The sequence below is a fragment of the Ailuropoda melanoleuca genome, chromosome 4 (assembly GCF_002007445.2).
Source record: "Ailuropoda melanoleuca isolate Jingjing chromosome 4, ASM200744v2, whole genome shotgun sequence".
Classification (NCBI taxonomy): Eukaryota; Metazoa; Chordata; class Mammalia; order Carnivora; family Ursidae; genus Ailuropoda; species Ailuropoda melanoleuca.
In genome coordinates, this window is record NC_048221.1 from 18,966,861 (window position 1) to 18,987,316 (window position 20,456).

The 20,456-nt window shown below is 57.9% G+C and overlaps 2 protein-coding genes across 12 annotated transcripts; one reads left to right on the forward strand and one right to left on the reverse strand.

The window, feature by feature from the left end:
* Nucleotides 1-6: 6 nt before the first annotated feature.
* C4H3orf18 (chromosome 4 C3orf18 homolog) lies at nt 7-8,696 on the reverse strand. Of its 4 annotated transcripts, none has more exons than XM_002920575.4 (5): nt 8,147-8,556; nt 6,303-6,676; nt 3,232-3,257; nt 2,529-2,676; nt 7-1,292 (listed from the first exon to the last, which is right to left on the reverse strand). In XM_002920575.4, the coding sequence occupies exons 2-5, from the start codon at nt 6,534-6,536 to the stop codon at nt 1,212-1,214; spliced, it is 489 nt and encodes a 162-aa protein (XP_002920621.1). In that variant the 5' UTR covers nt 6,537-6,676; nt 8,147-8,556; the 3' UTR covers nt 7-1,211. The 4 variants fall into 4 exon arrangements, with proteins under 4 accessions (XP_002920621.1, XP_034514270.1, XP_034514268.1 ...); XM_034658379.1 differs by lacking the exon at nt 8,147-8,556 and adding an exon at nt 8,678-8,696 and having other exon boundaries at nt 1,156-1,292; XM_034658377.1 differs by having other exon boundaries at nt 1,156-1,292; nt 8,254-8,556.
* A 1,101-nt stretch (nt 8,697-9,797) lies between these two features.
* On the forward strand, nt 9,798-20,118 carry HEMK1 (HemK methyltransferase family member 1). 8 transcript variants are annotated; one of them, XM_002920559.4, is made up of 11 exons: nt 9,934-10,102; nt 11,152-11,530; nt 11,824-11,915; nt 12,245-12,338; nt 16,400-16,534; nt 16,864-16,928; nt 17,196-17,245; nt 18,209-18,317; nt 19,166-19,261; nt 19,412-19,525; nt 19,693-20,118. In XM_002920559.4, exons 2-11 carry the CDS (start codon nt 11,303-11,305, stop codon nt 19,784-19,786), a joined length of 1,077 nt encoding a protein of 358 aa, XP_002920605.1. In that variant the 5' UTR covers nt 9,934-10,102; nt 11,152-11,302; the 3' UTR covers nt 19,787-20,118. The 8 variants fall into 8 exon arrangements, with proteins under 8 accessions (XP_019656591.1, XP_011224895.1, XP_002920605.1 ...); XM_011226594.3 differs by having other exon boundaries at nt 9,974-10,102; nt 11,152-11,492; XM_019801032.2 differs by lacking the exon at nt 19,693-20,118 and having other exon boundaries at nt 9,798-10,102; nt 19,166-19,272.
* The last annotated feature ends 338 nt before the right edge of the window (nt 20,119-20,456 follow it).

Here is a 20,456-nt window from a genome sequence, read left to right on the forward strand (position 1 = left end):
GGGGGGGGGCACGTGCTTCTGTGCTTGTGTGTGCGTGCATGCCCAGAGGAGAAGACGGCCCAGCTCTTGGGGTCTGGCTTGGTCCCATGCCTTGCCCAGATACCCCAAACTGGCAAAAGAATTTCTGAGGGGTGTCGGGTGGGTGGACAAGGGGTGGGTGGGCTGTGCTATCAAAAAATAAGTCTGTTTCCCGTGGGACTATCCCACCCCGTTTCAGGCACAGTCAGAATGTCCCCAAATAGCCCACAGCTTGGGACCAGTGCCCTCAGACCAGTAGCCTCTCCCACAACCCTAGATCCCCAATATACAACGGACAGGGAACTGTTTTCAGAAGCGGGTTACCTGGCTTGTAGAGCCCAATGAAGAGATGCGGTGGGCAGCAGGACCTTGACCTTGGCTTCCCTCTCCTTTCAGTCCCTGAATACTGGAGGCAAAGAGAGTGGCCTATCCTGGTGCTCCCCCGACTCGTCAAGGGCGGGGGTGGACTTGGAGGGCGGAGCTAATGCAGAGTGTCTCCATCCTACCCTGTGCCGAGACAGGGACATACACCTGCACATGAACACATTCACACACCTGCCAGGGGCACCTGTACATCTATCCCCCGCCTCCTTTCTCCCTTCCCAGCCAATAGCCGGCTGCCAGGAGGGGTGGCTGGGAGGCCTCGTGGACCCTCCAAAATACAGACGGGCCTTGGGTAGGAGCAGCCCTCTTCCTGGCATCTTTGCTCACCAGGCAGTTCTAGTGTTCCATCCCTGGGCTTCTCCCAGGGTGCCATCACACGTTGTCCCCAAGACCCGGTTGATTGCCCCTCCTTACTCCAGAGGAGGCTGCAGATTCCAGAGACAGATTTCTCCCTGAAAAGGGGAACCCTGCCCTACCTCTTCCCCTTCCTCCTCCCATCCCATGTCTCCCCCCACTTCCTCCACATTAGAGGAGCAGACGGTGGTGTGAGGGGTCTGGGCAGGACACAAGGAAGCCAGCAGTGGCTCTCAAACTTCCTGATATGAGGGATGCCCTCTAGGCCAGGGGACCTCAGTAGCCAGATGTCCAGCCTGGCCTGGGCCCTCTCTTAGAGCCTGGAGAGTCAGCAGGTGGGTCCTTGAAACAGCTGGTAGGTCCTGAGAGTGGGTCTTAACAATCACGGAGGGGGCAGCTCAAGGGGCACGATGGCAGATGTCTTCATCAGAGGTCTGGGCCTGTCCTCGGGCCACTCACGCATGGATGGCATTGGCTACGTCAGTGAACACCAGCCGGCTGGGCCTCTGCAGTGGGCCCTGAGAGGGGAGCATGGTCTGCAGAGAGATAGTCAAGGGCATTAGGGACCTCGACCAAGGCCATGTACTCTCTGGCCCAGTCACTCCCACCCTTGCTTCCTGGTTTGCCTGTTTGTGCTTGGCACGAGCTAGGCCTTCTGTTTGGAACGCCCTCCTTGCAAGTTCAGCCTGGAAATACCATCTGGCTCTGATGACTCCCCCCCCACAGCCATCACCAGCTTGCCAGCACGCACTTACCCTGTCAGCCTAGAGGCTGGATGCATTATGCATGCCCTCCTCTTTCCCAGCAGAAGGGGGATCACCTTTGCACCCCCCAGCCCTAGCACTGGGGCTGGACCAAGGGAGGCACCCAAGAAACAACCGTCAAATTGTCAGTTGTCCCATGGGCTGGGCGGACTGGGGTTTTCAGCCCGATTTCCCAAATACCCCAAGTGGGGAATGTATCCTGGTCAGTTGCCACAGAACTGATGGCAAAACCAGGGGTTCTCTGGACTCTGAGTGTGGACTGAAGAAGAGCCCAGTCTCCTAATTCTGCCTCTGGCGGGTCCAGATGCCTTCAGCAACATCTGGGACCAAGGCAGGGAGAAATGCAAAGGGGTTTCATGGGTCAGGGAGAGATCAGGCCTCCTCACGGTGCTCTGGCCCTCGGGTATTTGGGGGACTGGTGGCAATCAGCCAGTGGCTCTGGCCCAGTGACCACACAGGTACCCAACCCTTTGGATGTAAGAGGCAAGTCTGGCTAGGGTTGCCATCTGCCTGGGGTCTGTCAGTTACTAGGACCCACCAGTCTACTCAGAGGGGCCACTGTTCCAGAATCTGACCCCCACCACAACCCACTCAGGAGACATGGGCCCTCAGGGGGGCAAAGGCACCAGGCTCTTAGCCCCCAACCATCTCTCCCATCAGCCCACTCCTGCTTTCCTAGCCAAGGCATGGGGGCACACAGGGCAAGAATTAGAATTTTGTTTGCGGATGAGAAAGCAGGGGCTCAGAGAGGCCAAGGGGGCTGCCGAGATCACTAGGTTATCAGGGGCTGGATCCCAGGGCTGCCCTGGCCTCGTGCAGTCAGTTTGTGGGTGGCCATGAAGAAATTCTACCAGTTTCTAAACCAACCTGACAAAACCCGTACACCTGAGAGCCGCCACCCACCCACAAGGCAGGTGCTGGAAAGCTGCACGAGAAAGGAGGGAGGGTGGGGGCAGAAGAGTCATGAGCGGGCTACAGGCTGGCGGGGGGAGTCTGGTGAGTGCCCACCTTGCCCTGTGCGGCCTGCGCAGAGCCGGCAGCCTGCATGGAGGCGGCGTCCCGCCCGTGCTCCAGCAGCTCCCGCTCCAGTTCATCTTGTTCCTCCGTCGGGTCAAAGTTGTACATGGGCATGAGCTGGTGGCGGAGCTTCTCCAGCCTGGGGGTGGGGGCAGAGGCTGCTGGGGGCACGGCAGGCCCTTCCCCTCCTGCCAGCCCTCCCGGCCCTGCCCACTGAGAGGCTGAGCCCCAGCACACAGCTGTGTTTGGGGTGGGGGTGGGGGTGGGGCTCAGATTTCCCCCGGGATTAAATGAAAGACATTTTTTGTACTTGCATACCACCTCCACCCCTCAGATGGATAGTTACCCACTCCTGGGGCCAGCTGGGGCCATGGCCCACATAGGCATCATCTGTGGGGTCCATAGTGACTGCCTAGGCCTGACCCTTGTGTGATCCACAGCCTCTGGGGGCCGGGCAGGGGAGGGGAGTCAGTGACCTGTAGCTCGGGGCAGTGGGGCAAGGGGGGCTCAGCACTCCCCGAGGGCAAGTAGCCATCCCCAGCCTTCAGTGGCCAGAAGAGGACCCAGCTCCCTGATGAGGGAGAGGACCCCAATGGTGGTGGGACATTCTTCCCCCCGCCCACCCCCACGGCCCCTGGAGTCCAGCCCAACACTGCCCCCAGGCTGCAGTTCTGGGTGGCAAATCGGGAGTTACCTCTTCTTCTTCCTGATGTACAAAACCTGCAAGAGAAGGAGCAGCGTCAGACGGCTGGGCAGGGAGCCCCCGATTACCCGGCAGTTCCTGGGGACAAGCGACAAGCTGGGGCTGATGAACAGGAGAACCATGAGTCCCTAATGCCTCCAGGGTTCCCTCCCAGGGACACACACATCCGCATTTGTGCCTCCTACTGATTAGTATCAGGTGCTGACGGTGCCTGGGCTCGAAATGGGGAGCAGGCCTGTGCTCTCTCACGGGTATGGAGTGCAGCTCCAGCCACTCAGCGCTGCCTTGCACTCTTCAAGGGAGAGGGAAAGACTTCAGCAGCCCCCCTTCCTCTCTACTCCCCCCAGGCCCAGAGCCGTGTATGGGAAAAAAAGAACAGGGGACAGGGAGTGGCCAGACCCTGCAGGGCAGTGCTCGAGGCGAGACGCTGGGCTGGGCTTCTGGGGTCTCCATGGGAGGCTGATCGCTTCAGTGGACAGGGGCTGGGGAGGAGAGCCCGAGTTCCTGGATAGCAGCCTAGAGTAAATGCCAGAACCCAGATGCTGGAGGAAGGTAGGAAGGCCCCTGGGTCCTAACCCCCATTGTACAGACTTGAAGATAAAGCCTGAGAAAACATACAAGACCCAAGAGCTCTGGGCCGGAGCAGGACATCCCTGTATAAAGCATCTGGGCGGGGGTGGGGGAAGGAGGAGAAGGGGCTGACCACCGGGGCAGGGACTCCAGGGACCCCTGCCACCATCTGGCTGTTCCCTTGACCACCAGGAGCATGGCCACATCTGCCTTGGGAAAGCTGTGTCCCTAGACTCTGTCCCTAACCCTCTGTGGCTCTCACACCCTTTGTGCCTCATTCACAGCTTGAAACTGGTTTGGTTTCCAGCCTGGCCCAGAGTTCCTCCTGCTGCTTGTTTCCTGGGAAACCCCAAAGGCTTGAAAAGAAACTGAGGTGTCCCTTGCTCTCCATCCCCTCCAGGAGGTCACATGTGGATGATCCCCTTGCTCACCTGTGGGTAGGATGCTGGAGGAGCTCGAGGTCTCAGATCAGGCCCTCCATTCCCTGTGGCCCTGTCCTACAGAGGGATCTTCACAAGAGGCCAGAAGCTTATCCAGTCTCCAGCCTTGCCCCTGCTACTCCCTCTGCCCCAACAATCGACACCACCCTCCCACATACCTTCCTTTCCAAATCTTCCCCATGCCTCGCCATCCAGCTGCAGTCCTGTCTCCTCCAGGAAGCCTGCCCATACCACTCGGTCTGCATGAGGCACACAGCCCGGCACTGATTTGCTCCTCCTGGTACCCAGCATGGCCCTGCTGGGGGTTGGCACAACAGGAGAGGGTACAGGCCTCGGGGAGCATCTTTGGACCTGTCCCCTAATGCCCAGGGGCTGTTTCCTGCCCTCTACTGCCTTCGTCCCATAATCTTCCTACCTCTCTGGTTTGGGCAAGAAGGCCCTCTAGGGGCACCTGGGTGGCGCAGTCGATAAGTGTCTGCCTTCGGCTCAGGGCGCGTCATCCCAGTGTTCTGGGATCGAGCCCCACATCAGGCTCCTCCGCTAGAAGCCTGCTTCTTCCTCTCCCTCTTCCCCTGCAAGCCTGCTTCTTCTTCTCCCACTCCCCCTGCTTGTGTTCCCTCTCTCGCTGGTTGTCTCTCTCTGTCAAATAATAAATACAATCTTAAAAAAAAAAAAAGAAGGCCCTCTAGCTTGGCCTTCTGAATGTTCCTGCAGAATGAAGCATCAGGGAGTCCTCCCAAGTTCCTGGGACGCAATCTTTGCCCTAGAGTTCCAAGGGCAGATTCCAGACCCCACTTTTTCCCTGAGGTAAGGCTTTTCTGGTTTGCTTCAGTGCCACATGGGTGGCGTGGGGAAACACTGGCGCTCTGCCCCCACCCCCCCGGGCACTGCTCATTCTGTGTGTTGCATCCTGGCCCTGCTTGCTGGCCAGCACTTGTTCTCTGGCAGCGATCCGGAGCCTACAGGGCCCATATGGCAACCCTGGTTGAACAACAGCTCCAGCCAGGTCATGGAGGGACCATCCACAGCCTTATTTGCCAGAGCAGCGTGGTCCTGAGCCTAAGGCTGGCCATGACAGCCTGCAAGCGGCAGTGGCCAGGATGTCACCATTGTCAGGCCCCCAGGGGGAGCTCAGGTGCACCTCCCCCCCTTCCTGGTCTTAGCCAGCACCATCTCCAGCAGTCCCTCCATGACATTCTGAGTGTCCATGTAGCAGATTAGGGGCAGGGCCCATATCTGCAGGGACAGACACCAGATCTGGAAACATCATGTCCCCTATCAGGGAACACCTTCAGTCTCCATCCTAGTTCACCTCCATCCTGATGTCTGCCTAATTCTGACCCTTCTTGTGGTATTGGGGTCAGGCTTCCACTTTGGGGTCTCAGCTCTAATGTTGCCTCCTCAGTGTGTCCCTGACCACCCGGCCTAGAAAGTTTTCCTGCCAAATTCCCAACTCAGTCCCCCCGGGCTTCCCTTGGCATTGTTGGTTTTATCTGTCTCCTATTTCCTATAAGAACCGCTCAGCAGGCCTTGGTCTCCCTAGTCCCCGGGGATCTGAAACCTCAGTGCAGGGCAGGAGCCTAGGAAATACCTGCCAAGTGAATGAACGCCACCAGCAGCCTGCCATGCCCGGAGCGGTCTGCCCACACTGCGGCCTGTGATCTATTCCCATTGCCTTCTGGCCTCTACTCCTATTCCCCCCTCCCTCCACTTGCCTCACTGTCCTGCCTGCTGCTCACAGAAGCTCCTGCCTGCCTCCAAACTTTTGCCCATCAGGACTTTCCACCTGGAACACCCTTTCTCCCCAACTCCTCCGTGGCCCTCATGGCCCAGCTCAAGACACCATGTATCCTCAGAACCCTCTCTGGTTCTTCCAGTTGGAGGCAGCCCCTCTGGTTTCCGGGCGCCCAGTGGACACATCCCTGAAGAAGAGGAAGACTGTGCTATCATTAACAGAAAATTGTCTTCTGATTAGAGTCTCTAAAATTAAAACTCTGACACCCCTCCCCAAATGACAGCCACCTGGGTCAGCGCCAGCCTACCAGCTCTTACCATGGCCACAGCCAGGCCAATCACCGTGAGGATCCCAAAGGACAGAAGCATTGTGCCCACGCCAGCTGTGCCACCAGCCACATCAGGGATTCTAGTGTCATTAAAGCTGGTGGCTTCTGTGCTGAGGGTGCTGGTCTCAGAGGCTGGCCCCTCTGTGGCAGGCTTCAGGTCAGGCTCCGTGGTGGGCAGGCGGCTGCTGAGCCAGCCCCTGGCAGACGGGATCCTGGAGTCCATGCCGCTGCTGAGAGACTGCCTGTGGTCAGTCAACTTGCCAACTTGCTTCTGACATGGGTAGTGTCCTAGCCAGTGGCCCCTGCTATGCCTGCAGGCTGCCACCTCCTGGGAGAAAGGGAGCTTCCCGCCCCCCCTGGGTGCTGGAAGAGAAAGAATGAAAAACATGAGGCTTAGAACAGGACTCAGTGGTGACATCCAGTACCCCTAAGTTCTGAAGGTACTGGGGAAATAAAAGTTTGAGAGCAAGGGTAAGTTCAGGGGACATTTGGACATGTCCTTTACTTAAGTACAGTTCCCGTGTGGATTTAGGAAGGTGAAAATGAAGCCCTGCCCCTTCTTTTGAGGGTATGATAATCATAGTGATCATACTTGGAAAATATGAAAGGTAGTCGGAGGTTTGAAAGAAAAAGCCTCTCCCCTGCATTTCCCACCTCCTTCACTCCCTGCCCTCCCATATCCCTCACCTCCTGCTTGGAGAGAAAAAACAACAAACACTGCAGCTTTTTCCTTTCCTGGAGGCAAACACTTGCCCAAGAGTCAGATGACCCTAGGCATGTCCCTCCACCTCTCTGGGTCTCAGTTCTCCTGAGTCTAAGACGGAGATTAAAAACAAACAAACAAACAAACAAACAAACAATACCCCACCTCCCTCACAGTCTCAGAGGGTCACAGGGTGATTGAGATGTCAGAATGAACTGGTCCCTAGAAACGACTTAGCTCAGTGTAACCCCTACCCACAGTAAGCACCCAGTATATCGGCTTTCCCCCCTGGCCAACCCACTTGGGAAAGGGGGAGCCACAGGAACCCCTCGACCTAGCCCACTGTGTGATCCAGGCTGTGTTTGCAGGGGGTGGGAGGTTGCGGTGTGGATGACAGGTGTGGAGAGACCAGAAGGCAGGAAGGGGAGACAGCCTAAGGTCAGGTCCCCTGGCAGGGCTTCTCTGCATGTTCTTAGGGTCACTGTACCCCCATAGGGGAGCTAGGGGCTGCCAGGGACAAGGGAAACAAGGTGAGCAGGGAGCATATATTCAGATGCAGGGGTGGAACTCCCACTCTGAGGTGCTTCTCCCGCTCTTCCCCCACTCCTCCCTTGGGAACAGAGAGTGAGAGATGCGCCCAGACCAGGGTGTGGCTTACATCTTCCCAGGCCAGAGGACCTGGGTAAGGCAAGGTGGGCGGGCCTAGGGAGATGAGGGTACACAGCTCATGGCTGCACGCATACATCCCTGTGCTAGCTCATGGGTGTACGTGGCGGGCCTCCCTGTGCAGGTGCATGGCTGTGTGTGAGGCGTGTACACACTGATAATGGCTCCTTAGGAAGGGGCAAGGTTGGCAGAGGGATATGGGGGCTCATCCCTCTCTGCCCTCTCTCTCTCCGGCTAGGCTGAACGCGTCAGCAGTCCCGGGGTTCTTTCTTGGCTCTGCCTCTGACCCCAGACATGACCTTGGGCCAGACCCTTAACTCTTGCTCTGGGCTCTGTTTACTCCTCGGTCCAAAGCAGAGAAAAGGCCCTGCTCATCACTGCCTGGGACTGCCCGAGGGTCCAAAGGGGAAGAGAAGGAAACGGGTGAGATGGGTTGGCACCACGACCTCCGAGAACCCGCATACCGTTCTCCACCAGGTTCCTCAGTCCTCCCTGCTCCAATCCCCATCCCCGCCTCTGCGACTCGGCGATTCCTCCATTCTTGCACAGAAGCTGCGACCTCAGCACTTACTTAATCCTCTCTGGGGCGCCGAGCTCAGCTGGAGAGGCTAGGGGTGGTGGCGATCGGCAGGAGGCCAGTGCGGGGGGAGGGCAGCGGGTCCGACCCCAGGTCCGCCCTCCCAGTGCGCTCGGAGCCGCGGGTTGGGCCCGCTACAGCGCACCGCCCGCAGCCGCGAGCGCCGGCTCCGCCAGCCGGGGCCGGGACAGGCAGGGCCTGGACCCACCGCGGGGGTGGGGCCGAGGTGAGTAGCCCCGCGGATCCCCCACGCTCCAGCGCCTCGCCTCCCTGCCCGCTCCGCGCCCCCGGCTCCGGATTGGCTGTCAGGCTCACAGCCTGCCCGGCACTGGCCCGCTCGCTTGTCGCTGGATCTGGCTCCGCCCCCAGCAGGAGCCGGACACAGGGTCTCGGTTCTTGGAGACCACCCCTCACCCACCCGCGGCCTACGCCGAAGTCGGGTAGAGGGCCAAGGGTGGTCAAGCCCTTCCTGCACCAGAAGTCGAGCGGAGCTCCACCTCCGCGGAGATAGATTCGTGTTCCCAAAACGCAGGCGGACGCTGGAGGCTCGGGGAGAGCACTGGACTGGGAGTCCTTGGACCTGCATTGAACTCTGGCTCGCCCCTTTATTGCTTTGTGACCTAGAGCGAGATGCTTCCCTTCCCTGGAACTCGGCTTCCTGCTCAGATAGGCCCTACTGAGAGGGTTCTGGGTAAACTACACCCACCCTGGGCTAAAAATGGGGTAGCTCAGTCCAGAGAAGTTGGGAACTGTTGGTATTATTGGAGAGGTGTTATTATCGGGCAGCCTGACACAGACAAGACTACATATACCCCTCACGATAGCCTCCATCTACGGCGCGATCATCTCAGGAGAGGGACCTTCAGATACCTTCTAATTCTCGGGTTATCAAAGGAGTTTACAGGGATTACCCCGAGAAGCTTTTGTTACAAATGCAGATCCCCGAGGCTCCCTGGGTATGGGACTGAGTCCGGGAAACTGCATGTTTAATTATTAGTTAACAAAATGATCTAGTTAACAATAGATTCTGGTGGGGGAGGGCGTCGGCAGGCCACACTTTGTGGGGCACCGCCATGAATTTTGTAGGAGCAACTGAGGACCACAGAGTGAGCTGGCAACGGTCAGGATTCGAACCCAGGTCTCCTGTGTCCGGTTTCGAGCTCCCTGCTCCAAACCCTAAAACCCGGGCGCAAAAGAGTCAAGAGCGGCCCTGGGGTCCAGTGGCCACCTGGCCCCCAGCGCGGCGCGGGCCTCTTCTTTGGCCAAGTCCTGGACACCCGGTCCCGCCCCCAAATTGCTACCCGCCCCCAACACCGGAATCCGTCCACGTGCTGCTTGGCCTGCCCAGAGGCTACGCTAGACCACGCCCCTGGATCTCGCGCCCCAGTTCTCAAACCCGGAGCTGGCTGGTGACACGCCCCCGCTCGGGCTGACAACACACCGCCGCGGCCGGGTACCCAAAAGCCAGCTCCGAGTAGTCCTCGCGGGCTGGAGCCATGTCCCTTCCGTGACCTTAAGGAAGAATCGAGGGCCCTGTTCCCAAGGGAACAACCTCCCACACATCCACGGACTCTCCCGCCCGTGGAGCTGCGGGCGTGACCCGCGTGGTTTTCACAGCCTACCCAGCAGCCCTCGGGGAAACCCGCAGGGGCTTCCCCAGTGGAACCCAGGAGCCCTAGGAACACTGGAGCTAGGGGCCCGGGACCGCCCGAGCCCTTTCTCAGACGCGCCGACCCCGGAAGCAGGGCGTCAAAGTGAGCGCACCGTGGGTCAGGCACATCCGGGAGCCGAGTCCGGGCAGTGTGTGCAGTACGGCGGGCGGGCGAGGTGACGTTTCAGGCAGGTATGCGCTAGAAATGGGAACCGGGAGGGGGCCCCCCCGTACTGCAACACCCTCGAGACCCCCCCACCCCCACCCCGCGTTATGTAGATAAGGAAACACTGGGGAGAGGCGACCTCGTCTGGGTCCTTAAGGATGACTTGCAGAGCTGAGAGGGAAGCTGCGTCCCTGACTTCGGGCCTCGGCTCCTCCTGGGGCGACGCTCAAGTGGACAGAGCCGCCTCTGGAGTCCGGAGGACCTGGCTTTGTGTCCTGCCGGGGACGGTTCTAGCTAGGTGATTTTAGGCATATCGCTCTCCCTTTTGGAGCCTCCTTTCCCTCCCAGCTTGTCTTTGAAGATGTGACACCTAGCAGGTGCTCAGGACATGGTAGTTTGGACCTTGGTCCATGCAAAGGGGAAGGGAACCACTAACTTTAAACCTTCTGTTAAACCTTGTTTGTGACAACTTAAATATAAAGCGAACAAAAGTTGTCAAAAATTTTTTTTTAGCCGGCAATTTATGTTGATGTTCAGGATTATGGATCAAATGGGGGTGGCGACAGAGCGTCTTAGCATACAGAGCAGTCACAGTACAAGCAAAATGTCAAAAGCAAAGCTCCCAAGCAAAGGCAGTCTCCTCTCTCTTGTAGTATTAGTTAAGAGTATGTAACACTGAGTGCCTTCTGTGTGTTGAACTGGCTCCCAGGCCCTTGACATTCGTTGTCTAATGTACTGCTTGCTATGGAGTTGGTGTTATTTTCCCCATTTCATGGAGGAGGACACTGGATCTTAGAAATGATGATCTTCCCAAGGTCACACACACTAGCTGGAACAGATCTGTTCAGCCCTCAAGCCTGGGCCCAAGTGCCTCGCCAGGGCCTGAGCTCTGGGTTCAGCCCACTTTAGCTAAAAACATGAAGAAAACATAGAAGAATCAAATAGGTGGGTGAGGGTCTAAAACGGAGTTAAGGGGGTAGCAGAGCAAGAGCATGTCCTCTCTCAGGCAGCAGATCAGGGGGGAGTGGGTCACACAAGGCTCAGCTGCTCTCCTGGTTCTCCTTCCCTCTCCCAGGGTGGCGGTCACGTCTGGACCAGAGTCACCTTGAGGGGCCAGAGCCCATGACCATCTCCACCTGGTTGGAGCCAGTGATCATCTTCAGCAGCTGATATCACAAGAAAGACTTAGGGACCTGGGAGCACTCAGCAGAATCTTTCCCTGAGACATGGAGCTTGGGGGCCGAATGCTCTGGGCCCTCATGTCTGGCCCCGGGAGGAGGGCAGGCACCAGGGGCTGGGCCTTCAGCTCATGGCAGCCCCATCAGCCTCTCTCTGGGTCGTTGAATGCCACAGACCTGGTCAGCCACTGGACTGCAGTCTTTGAGAAGAGGGGCATCCCTGAGGCCCAGGCATCCAGTGAGTACATCGTGGCTCATGTCCTTGGAGCCAAAACAGTTAAGTGCAGTGTTGTCAAGAGGGCAGAAAAGGGGGGAGGGAGAACCCCGGGGAAGAACATCCAGGCTTCTCTGCTCCACTGAGAGTAATGAGCTGAGAGCGATGGGAATTTACTGAAGGAATGTCTTAGGTAGATACTTAGTCATTCATCCAACTATTACAATGTGTGTCAAACAGTAGGGGTCCAGGGATGACCAAGGTGGCCAGTGTTGGGCCCACAGGCATTGTCCACATAAACCTGGGTCAGGCCCCTAGATGGGGGAGCCAGCCACTCACATTCTCTGTGGGGCAGTTTCAGAGCCTGAGGCCAGTACTTTGGACCCAGCCCTTGACCCCTCGGCAGCTGCAGTGCGTCCAGGAGCTGAGTAGCCGCCGGCTGCAAAGGTGAGCACCCATGGGCCAGACCTGAGGGCTCTATGCGGGGAACAGGTGTCTGGTTTCCCCCAGCCCGACTAATTCATGGTCCGGAAGGAGGAAAGTATCCAAGGACTGGGGAGGTGTTAGTAGGAAGTATTGATGAGATGGGGGATCACGTGAGTAGAAAGGAAGAAGGGAGGTAGGGAAGGCCTCGGCTGGGCTCAGAGTCCTGCGGCACAGGAGGCATGACCCAACTGACATTTTTGGTATCCCGCAAGTGGTATCTCTCAACCCCCGTCATGGTCCTGTTGGCCCAGGCTCTGGCACTGAGGATCACCCAGCTACCCCCTCTGCAGGATGCCTGTGCAGTACATCCTCGGGGAGTGGGACTTTCAAGGGCTCAGTCTGAAGATGGTCCCCCCGGTGTTCATCCCTCGCCCGGAAACAGAGGTAGGTGTGCCACCAGGACAGGGCAGGATGGGGGTGAGGTGGGGTTTGGGGCACCTGTCTTGCCTCAGACTTCCTCTAGGCGGCGCTGGGACCCCATGATTGTGGTTCTCAGAGGCCTTGCTCTTCCATAGTGGTGTCTCCTGGTTGGCTGGGTAGGTGGGGCCAAGAGTGTAAGGGTCTCCTGCCGGCCTCCCTGACTGTCCTCACGTCCCAGGCCACTGCCCCAGTATGCAGGCCTGGCCTACCCAATCCATAGGGGGAAAAATGCCCTTGTCCTCAGGAGGCATGGGTGAAGTGGATAGGGTTCCAGCTGGACACCCGGAGGCCTGGTACAGCTATATGACCTCAGGTAAGTCACTGCCCTCTTTGGGCCCAGATGATAAGAGTGTTGGGCCTCCAGACTAGGGAGGGAATCTGTGACTTGGTGGTCCTCTTAGATCTACTGTCTGGTCAGGTAATCACCTGTGGTCCTCAGATTACTAGGACTAGGGATTGTGTGGCCCCAGCATGCTGTCCCTGGGTGAGGCACCTTTATTCTGGGAGAGGTGCTTTCTGTGGCCCTTCTTGGGCTTCCCCCTGACCTTGTAGGTAGTGAGAGAGAGCAGAGCAGGTGGATGGAGCTGTGTGGGGGCTGATGGGCAAGCTCGAGGGCACCAGGTTCTGAGGAGGGGTGTTTCTCGAAAGGTACCCAGCCATACAACAATTCCTGGGAAAGATCAGGCTTCATTCACTTGCCCAAACAGGGACCCAGAGCCCCTCCTCACTTTCCTAGCCTCTCTCCCCCAGCCGAGTAACCCTCTGACCCCATTCACTTCCACATCATGTGGTTGAGAAGCCAGGTCCTCGCCTTACAGCCCAGTGTGGGGAGGGACAGTAGGGAATCTGGGAGCTTCCTGAAGTCACAGGGCTGCCGAGGGGAGGAGCATGGCGGCAGCATTCGGACTTCCTGACTCTGGGTCAGGGCCCCGTACCTCCCATGGGGCTACCCCTCCGGGATTGGATGAGCTGGGATGGGGTGCAGAGAGCCAGAGCAAGATGTGGCCTGCCACCTGGAGCCTCTTGGGAGGCGTCCCTGTTATCTTCCCCAAGCCTGTGGCCTCTGGCTGGGAGGTCACTCACTGTCTCCTGAGGCTGCCAAGGGTCGGGGTATGGGAGGGAAGCAACCATGATGACCTTTGAGTCCCCTCAGAGCTGACGAGGCACCAGGCATGTGCCCCAGGGTTCTGAATGTCAGATGTGAACTTTCCAGCTCCGATGTGGGGCCTCCCCCACCATTCCTGTGTGGGTCTGGGCCAGGAGAGCAGCTCTGCTGCAAGGGGGATGGGGGGAGGGAAGATAGAGGGGGAGGCTGTGGTTGGGAGGCCAGGTCGTCATCTCACTGTACAGACATTTCTGAGAACTTGCCAGGTTTGCCCCAATGTGAAGCCGCATTGGGGGTGCTTTACCAAGAACTTGAGAGGACGTGGCCTGTGGCAGGGAGTAGGGAGAATGGGGGCAGGGGAGAGATCATGGTGCCTGGGTTCTTTCCATCCACGGAAGGGCAGTTTCTGATGATGGGGGCAGAAGTCAGAAATGCGAAGCTGTAGGTGGCATGTGGCCTGATGAGTTGGGCTTTCCCTGTGGGTGCGAAGGTGCCTCAGGTCCTCAGCCTGGCAGTATGTACAGTGGGAAACCCAGGGCTGGCAGTGTGAGCCATTGCTGTCCCACCTGGGGAGGTGAGGCTCTGTGGGGTGTAGGAGGCTCAGTGCCTTGTCTGTGATTGGCTTGAGGGAGGCAATGCCACCTCCCTCGGGGTGCCCACCCAGAGCATCCTAATGGAGGGTGCTCACAGCACTCAGGTCCTGCCGAGGCCTGGGCTGACCTCTTGAGGGGGTATGGGGTCCTGTTGACACGGTGACTCCAGCAGAGCCAAGAGCTGCCTGTTCCCCACGTTCCCCCATCCCTGTCCCATCGTGGTTTTGGATTCTTCCCTTATTCACGTGGAGGAGGTGCCCTGGGTCTGTGACCCCTTGGCTTTCAGCCTCCCCTGAAGAGCCACCAATTTCAGGCTGATGGAGGCCGGAGGCTCTCCACTTGGTGAGGAGGAGAATTTCTAGACTTCTGTGGGTGGTCTCTACCCCTAGCCCCCAGGTGGTCCCATAGCCAAGATAATTCTCGAGTGTTCTGGAGTGTAATGGAGGGGTTAGAGGGCACTGGTGGCAGTGGAGGCCCAGTCTCTCAGCTTCACACGTTGCCTGGGGTGGCCATTCATATATGTGGTACGTGTTTCTGAGGTCAAGGGTGTCTCTGTGAGGAGGCTGGCCAAGAGGACATTCTCTAACCAGAATAGGTCTGTCTGTGGCCAGGAAACCAGGAAAGGCTCACACCCCTGACAAGTCTCAGCTCTCCTACCAGCCGCTTAGTACGTGGCCTCAGCGCTGAGACCACAGTCTCCACCACAGCCCTAGGCTGCTTGCGCTGTCAGTCCCAACGCTGTGGGCCCAGATTGCTGCAAACACCCGTACAGTCTCCAGTAGTGCCTGGTACAGGCCTGGTGGGAGCAAGTGGGGGGTACAGGAAGGGTTGGACCCATTGGCCAAGTTCTGCCCATCTTGAACTTGCTACCCTGGGGACGGGTGATCTCTCAGCTCCAGGGATTGGAGGGCCTGGAAGGATGAAATGTCTTTTGGGACTCAGCACTGAGGAGCCTATCTGGAAAATAGGTCTGAGCAATCTGGAGCCACTGAGCCTAACTGTTGATGTTGGGGATTTGGGGGGACCTGGTGGGGGCTCTGAGACTCAGAGGGTAGCTTCCCACAGCCACTTAGAGCTTGCTGAGCTCTTGGGAAGTAGCCAAGAGGCCCCCCGAGTGCTAGGCCTTGCCTCTGGGACACACTGTGATGGGTTAGACCCCTGGTCTTCCCATCCTGGAGCCTTCAGTCTGGTGGGAGAGGTAGACTTGAGACTCATGATGAGGAAAGCCAAGAGAGAGCCTCGCAGGGGAAGAGGAAGCCTTTCTGGAGGATGTAGACCTCTTTACAGATGAGGGAAGCTGGTCCCTCTGCCCATTCCCTGAGCCAGCCCTGCCTGGGATCGCAGGAGTCCCAAGTGGGGCTGCCTTTGAGAAGGAGGCACACTGCCTGCCCCCCGGCTCCATGCCTGGCTACTTGGGCCCTCACTCCACTGCTCATTAGAAACAGTTGGCGTCTGGGCGGCAGCAGCCCTCCACCCTCACCTCTACCCTCTGTTGGCTTCCACCACAGTCCCTGCAGGTGGCAGATGGTGGGCAAGACTTGAAAGCCTATTGTTTCCAAAGTGACAGTGTCTAGAAGTGTCCCTCAGCCTCCAAGACAGGAATGGTGCCGTAAGGCACCTCCCATCACCTCATACCCACTTACCCCATGCCCTGTGTATGCCATAGCCCCTTTGGGTATGGGGCTCAGGCAGGACTGTGTTCTTCCTACTATGCCTCACCCCCATGAAGGGAATTCCCTGTCCTTTTGGCCTGGAAACCTCCCTGCGAGCGTCCTAAGTTCAGCTGTATGACGAAGTTCAGCTGGTGACACTTGGGCTCCTGATAATTGGGCACCACGAGCTGTAAGTTGGGCTCCAGGAGGGGTCTTGACCCCTGGGCCTTGGCTTCCTCAATGACCAGTTGTGAGGATCCAACAGATTAATGAAGGGACAGCTCTGGAAGCAGGGCCAGTCACAGAGAAGTGGCCAGGGACCATCAGGCATGGTTCTTAGCATTGCCATGAGCATAAAATGGGAGGCTGTCTGTAAAGGGCCTAGCTGGGGTTTATTGAACAAATATGCTGGAATGGGGTCCGTGTTTCACGAATGTGGTTCTGTTTAATCCTCCTGACACTCTGATGATGTTGGTCATCCTCAGTTTTACAGATGGGGAATCTGAGGCGTGGAGAGGCAGAGTGACCTGGCCATGGCCTGACATGAAGTTCAGTCTGGCTTTAGCCACCCCCGCTACCTTCACACACGGGCTAACCATGCTTGGGCCTCTGTGCCAAGAACCCCAGGGGGGGCCAGGTTGTCACTAGCTCTGATTCTGACCCTCTGCCTCACAGGAGCTGGTTGAATGGGTCCTGGAGGAGGTGGCCCAGAGTCCCTGTGCAATGGGAGCCCAGGGTGGCCCCCTCATCCTGGAGGTGGGCTGCGGATCGGGAGCCATCGCCCTAAGCCTGCTGAGTCAGCTTCCCCAGGTGAGCCCCCTCTGCATCCCTGTGCCCCACCCTGAGTAGACTAGGACTGCCACTCAGTGTCCCTCTCACATCCTCCCGCACCCATCTCTGCTAGAAGCACTTGAGGGAGGTGGCCAGACATGGAAGGACAGGGCTGCCCCCAGCCCATCATGGTCACAGCCTCTAACTCCCATCCCCTTCTGTCTGGCCAGACCCTGGCTACTAAGAGGGGACAGCTGTTGGGTATTTCCCTCCTTTCTGGTAGGGGGATGGAGGAGAGCTCTGGTCTCCAAGCCTGGCTTCTCTGGGCACCTTGCCTCCCACGTACCCTTCGTTTGTTCTTGGGACAGAGCCGAGTCATTGCCGTGGATAAAGGAGAAGCTGCCATCTGCCTGACCCAGGAGAATGCTCAGAGGTAGGTGGGCAGGGGGGACAAAAGGTCAGGATTGGGGAAGTCCAACTTTGGGGCCTGATCTCAATCCCTATTTAGATGTCATACTCACTGATGTCTGGTTTCTACTCCTAAGAACAGGAAGGTGGGGCGGAGTGGCCTGGCATGGACCCCACATGGGATCTCACAGGTCCCAGAGATCTACCAGTCCCAGAAGGGTTTATTCTCATAGTCCTGGTAGCCGCCGGTGGGAGTCTCCCCTGTGCTCACCCTCATTTCCCATCTCTCCAGGCTTCAGTTGCTGGACAGAATTCAGATCGTCCCCCTCGATGTGACCTTAGGTATCCTCCCTACCGATCTTCCCTGGGGTGCGGATCCTGGGCACAGGTGCTGCTTGGTGGATGGGCACTCTGCAGAGATGGAAGGAGGGCTTCCCCACCATTCATTCATATATGGGCCTGCGCGTGTGTGCACGCGCACACACACACACACACACAGGGGTTCTCAGACCAATCCCTGCTGAGGACAGGCAAGTCCCTGTTGCCTCCTGGGCTGACCTGACCTATGCAGGGACCAGCCACAAGGTCTTTCTTACTTTCTGAACCCCTATAACTAATGAGTTTTTAACTAGGGCTTGCTTGTTGTCAAGAGATAAGCAGAAGCTCAAGAGAAAGCCTTTAGGATCAAAATACTTTAATACTTTAGTACCTGCCTGCCCTGGCCCTGTCTGGCCCAGGCACAATACAGCTCAGCCACACCTTTGTAGGGTGTCCTTGGGTTCTGGGTGCGTTACGTATCCACAGGATCTTTGAGCCTCATACGCACCATCCCTAGAGTGTGGTACATGTGGTGTAGCACATGGCACCTGGATGGAACCAGGCAACAGAGTTGCTAGGAGTTTACTGACTGAAAGCAGGCGTGTCCTCCATACACCCAGTCCATGTTGGCTGGGAGGCCGTGCATGGCAGGACCAGTGGGGCCGCAGAGGACAGAGGCCCTTGCTTTGCCCTAGCAATCAGAGAGGGCTTCCTGAAGGTGGCACTTGAGCGGAGGTTTGCTTACTGATGAGGTTCTTGACAGGCAGAAGAGAGGGCAAGGGTATTCGAGGTGAAGAGCTGCCACCTCAAAGTATACACACCCCTGACCGGTCTGCTGGCGGGGACCCTGGGCACTAGTCTGCAAGCCTGGGTTATCAGGTCCAGAGATAGGCCCAGGGCGTGGCTCAGGGAGAGGGGCTACCCAAGGGCCATGGTGGTAGGTAGAGCTACTGCCCATTCTCTGCTATGTGTTCCCTTTGACCGTAGAGGGGAGCTGGGCACACCTCCTGACGTGGGGCCCCATGGACCTGGTCGTCAGCAACCCTCCCTACATCTTCCACCGAGACATGGAACAGCTGGCCCCTGAGATCCGCAGGTGCGGCATGTGGTGGGAGGGAGGCCGGGCCTGAGAGGGCCTGGTGGGATGTGTCTGCCCTGGGGGACTGCACCACTGGGAGGTACAGGGAGGGAGAAGGGACTGAAAGGGGCAGCGATGTTGAAAGAGAGGCTCATTCTGGAGCCCACAGACCTACTTGGTTCAGCTCCTGCCTTCCCACCGAAGATCACTGGCTAATCACCGAGCCTCTCTGAGCCTCATTTCTGAACTTTGAAAGGGGAGTGGTAGACCTCTGCAGGGCCATGGGGAGGACCTAGCAGACGCACATATCAGATGCGGTATAGACTACATAGAAGGTACCCAGGTGGGTACATCATTTTACAGAAGATGGAGGCCCAGAGAGGAAAGGTGCCTGGTCCAAGGTCATGTGGGGGCTTAGCAGGAAAGCTGGGACTAAGACCTACTCCAGGTTTTGCACTGAGCCATCCTGTTCTCGAACGGGCTGAGAACCAGGGGTAGCCCAGGAGTCCTTGGACAAGGCAGCAGTAATGTGGGTCAGGGTGCTGGCTCCCCTTTTCCAGGTTCTCAGGAGTGTTCTGGGTCAGCTCCAGGCCTCCCCAGACCAAGCATAGGAGTAGCCTTATTGTGGGGAGATCCTCATGACCTGCTATCAGTCAGTGGGATTCACTGAGTAGCCCAGCCCTGCCTGGTGGGGTGCTGCCTGTAGGAGGTAGGGGAATCAGAGCTGCCATTTAGGGACCCCCTCTTCTGGGTCCTCAGATTTTCTGAGGCTGAGAGAGTAAGTTCCATGGGCCGCTTTGTGGAGGGCCCTGCTCAGCTCTTCTACACTTTTCAGAGGCTCTCACCTCCCTCTGTTTCCCCTTCAGCTATGAAGACCCACTAGCCCTGGATGGTGGGGAGGAGGGCATGGACATCATTACCTACATCTTGGCCCTGGCACCTTGGCTCTTGAAGGACTCCGGGTATGGATAGGGTGGGTCTCCTGGGTCTGTCCCAGTGTGTACTGGGCCTGCCCTAACAGTCATTCTTACCCTACCCCTCCCAGCCCAGGCAACACGAAGTGCAGGTCTCAGCCCTGCCTGGTTAAGCTGACCCGTTTCTCCCCCATGTAGGAGCATCTTCTTAGAAGTGGACCCAAGACACCCAGAGCTCGTTGGCAGCTGGCTTCAAAGCCGGCCTGACCTGTCCCTTGATCTTGTGGCTGTGCGCAGGGACTTCTGTGGGAGGTGAGCTCAACCCACTCCACCCTACCCCACCCTTACCCCAGGCACCACACTGGTCTTCCTGCCCAGGCCATCCACAGCTCTGGCTGTAGGGGCAGTGTGTTGTTCCCACTCTCTGCTCATCCCCTGGGACCCAGGCAGTAATTGGCCTCTTGTCCCTGTCTCCTTAGGTCCCGGTTCCTGCATATCCGGAGGTCTGGGGCACAGCGTGGCTGCCCTGCGGATGCCTGGCCATGGCCCCTGCCTGCCAGAGTGCCTGGCTGATCGTTCTTCCTGGAATGGTGCTTGGGGGGAGGTGATGGTACCTTCCAGAACCCAGGTGCTTATGACATTTCCCATGGTTCTGTGATTCTACATTTCTATATGTTCTATTTTTCTAGGAGACTTGGGGGTAAAAGCAAGGGTAGGGATGTCCTCCCTGGGGTGGCAAAGAACAAGGGCATCCACAGTTTGGCCCAGAGCTGAGCAGACCTAGGTTCCCCATCTGGTTCCATCGCATCAGTGCGGCCAAGGGCAAGTTGCTCAATGTCTCTGTGGGTGGAATTGCCTTGGGGATGTTGGGAGATACGGCCAATAAAGGGTCAAGAGACCAACGAGTAGTGATCTAATGTTTTGTTACTGTGGTTTGAGGGTCGCCTGATCTCCTGTCCCCAGGCAGCGCTGGGGGTAAGAGCTTCCCCCTGCCCCCGCAGGGCTGACCGTAGGTCTCCCACCTAGTGGAGGTGTGGGAGCACGGTGTGCAGAAAGGCACATGGGTGCTTCTCCTGGCCTTGGATGCCAGGGGGCTTGGCACCGAGCAGCTCACTCCTAGAGGTCGACTGAGCCCTCCACTGCCCTGGGTGTGTTTCCACACACTTCCCTGACTGGGCCTAGCCTCTGAGCACAGGAGTGTCATCTGAGCTTCAGCTCAGAGATGGCTGCCTGTTTCCTGGAG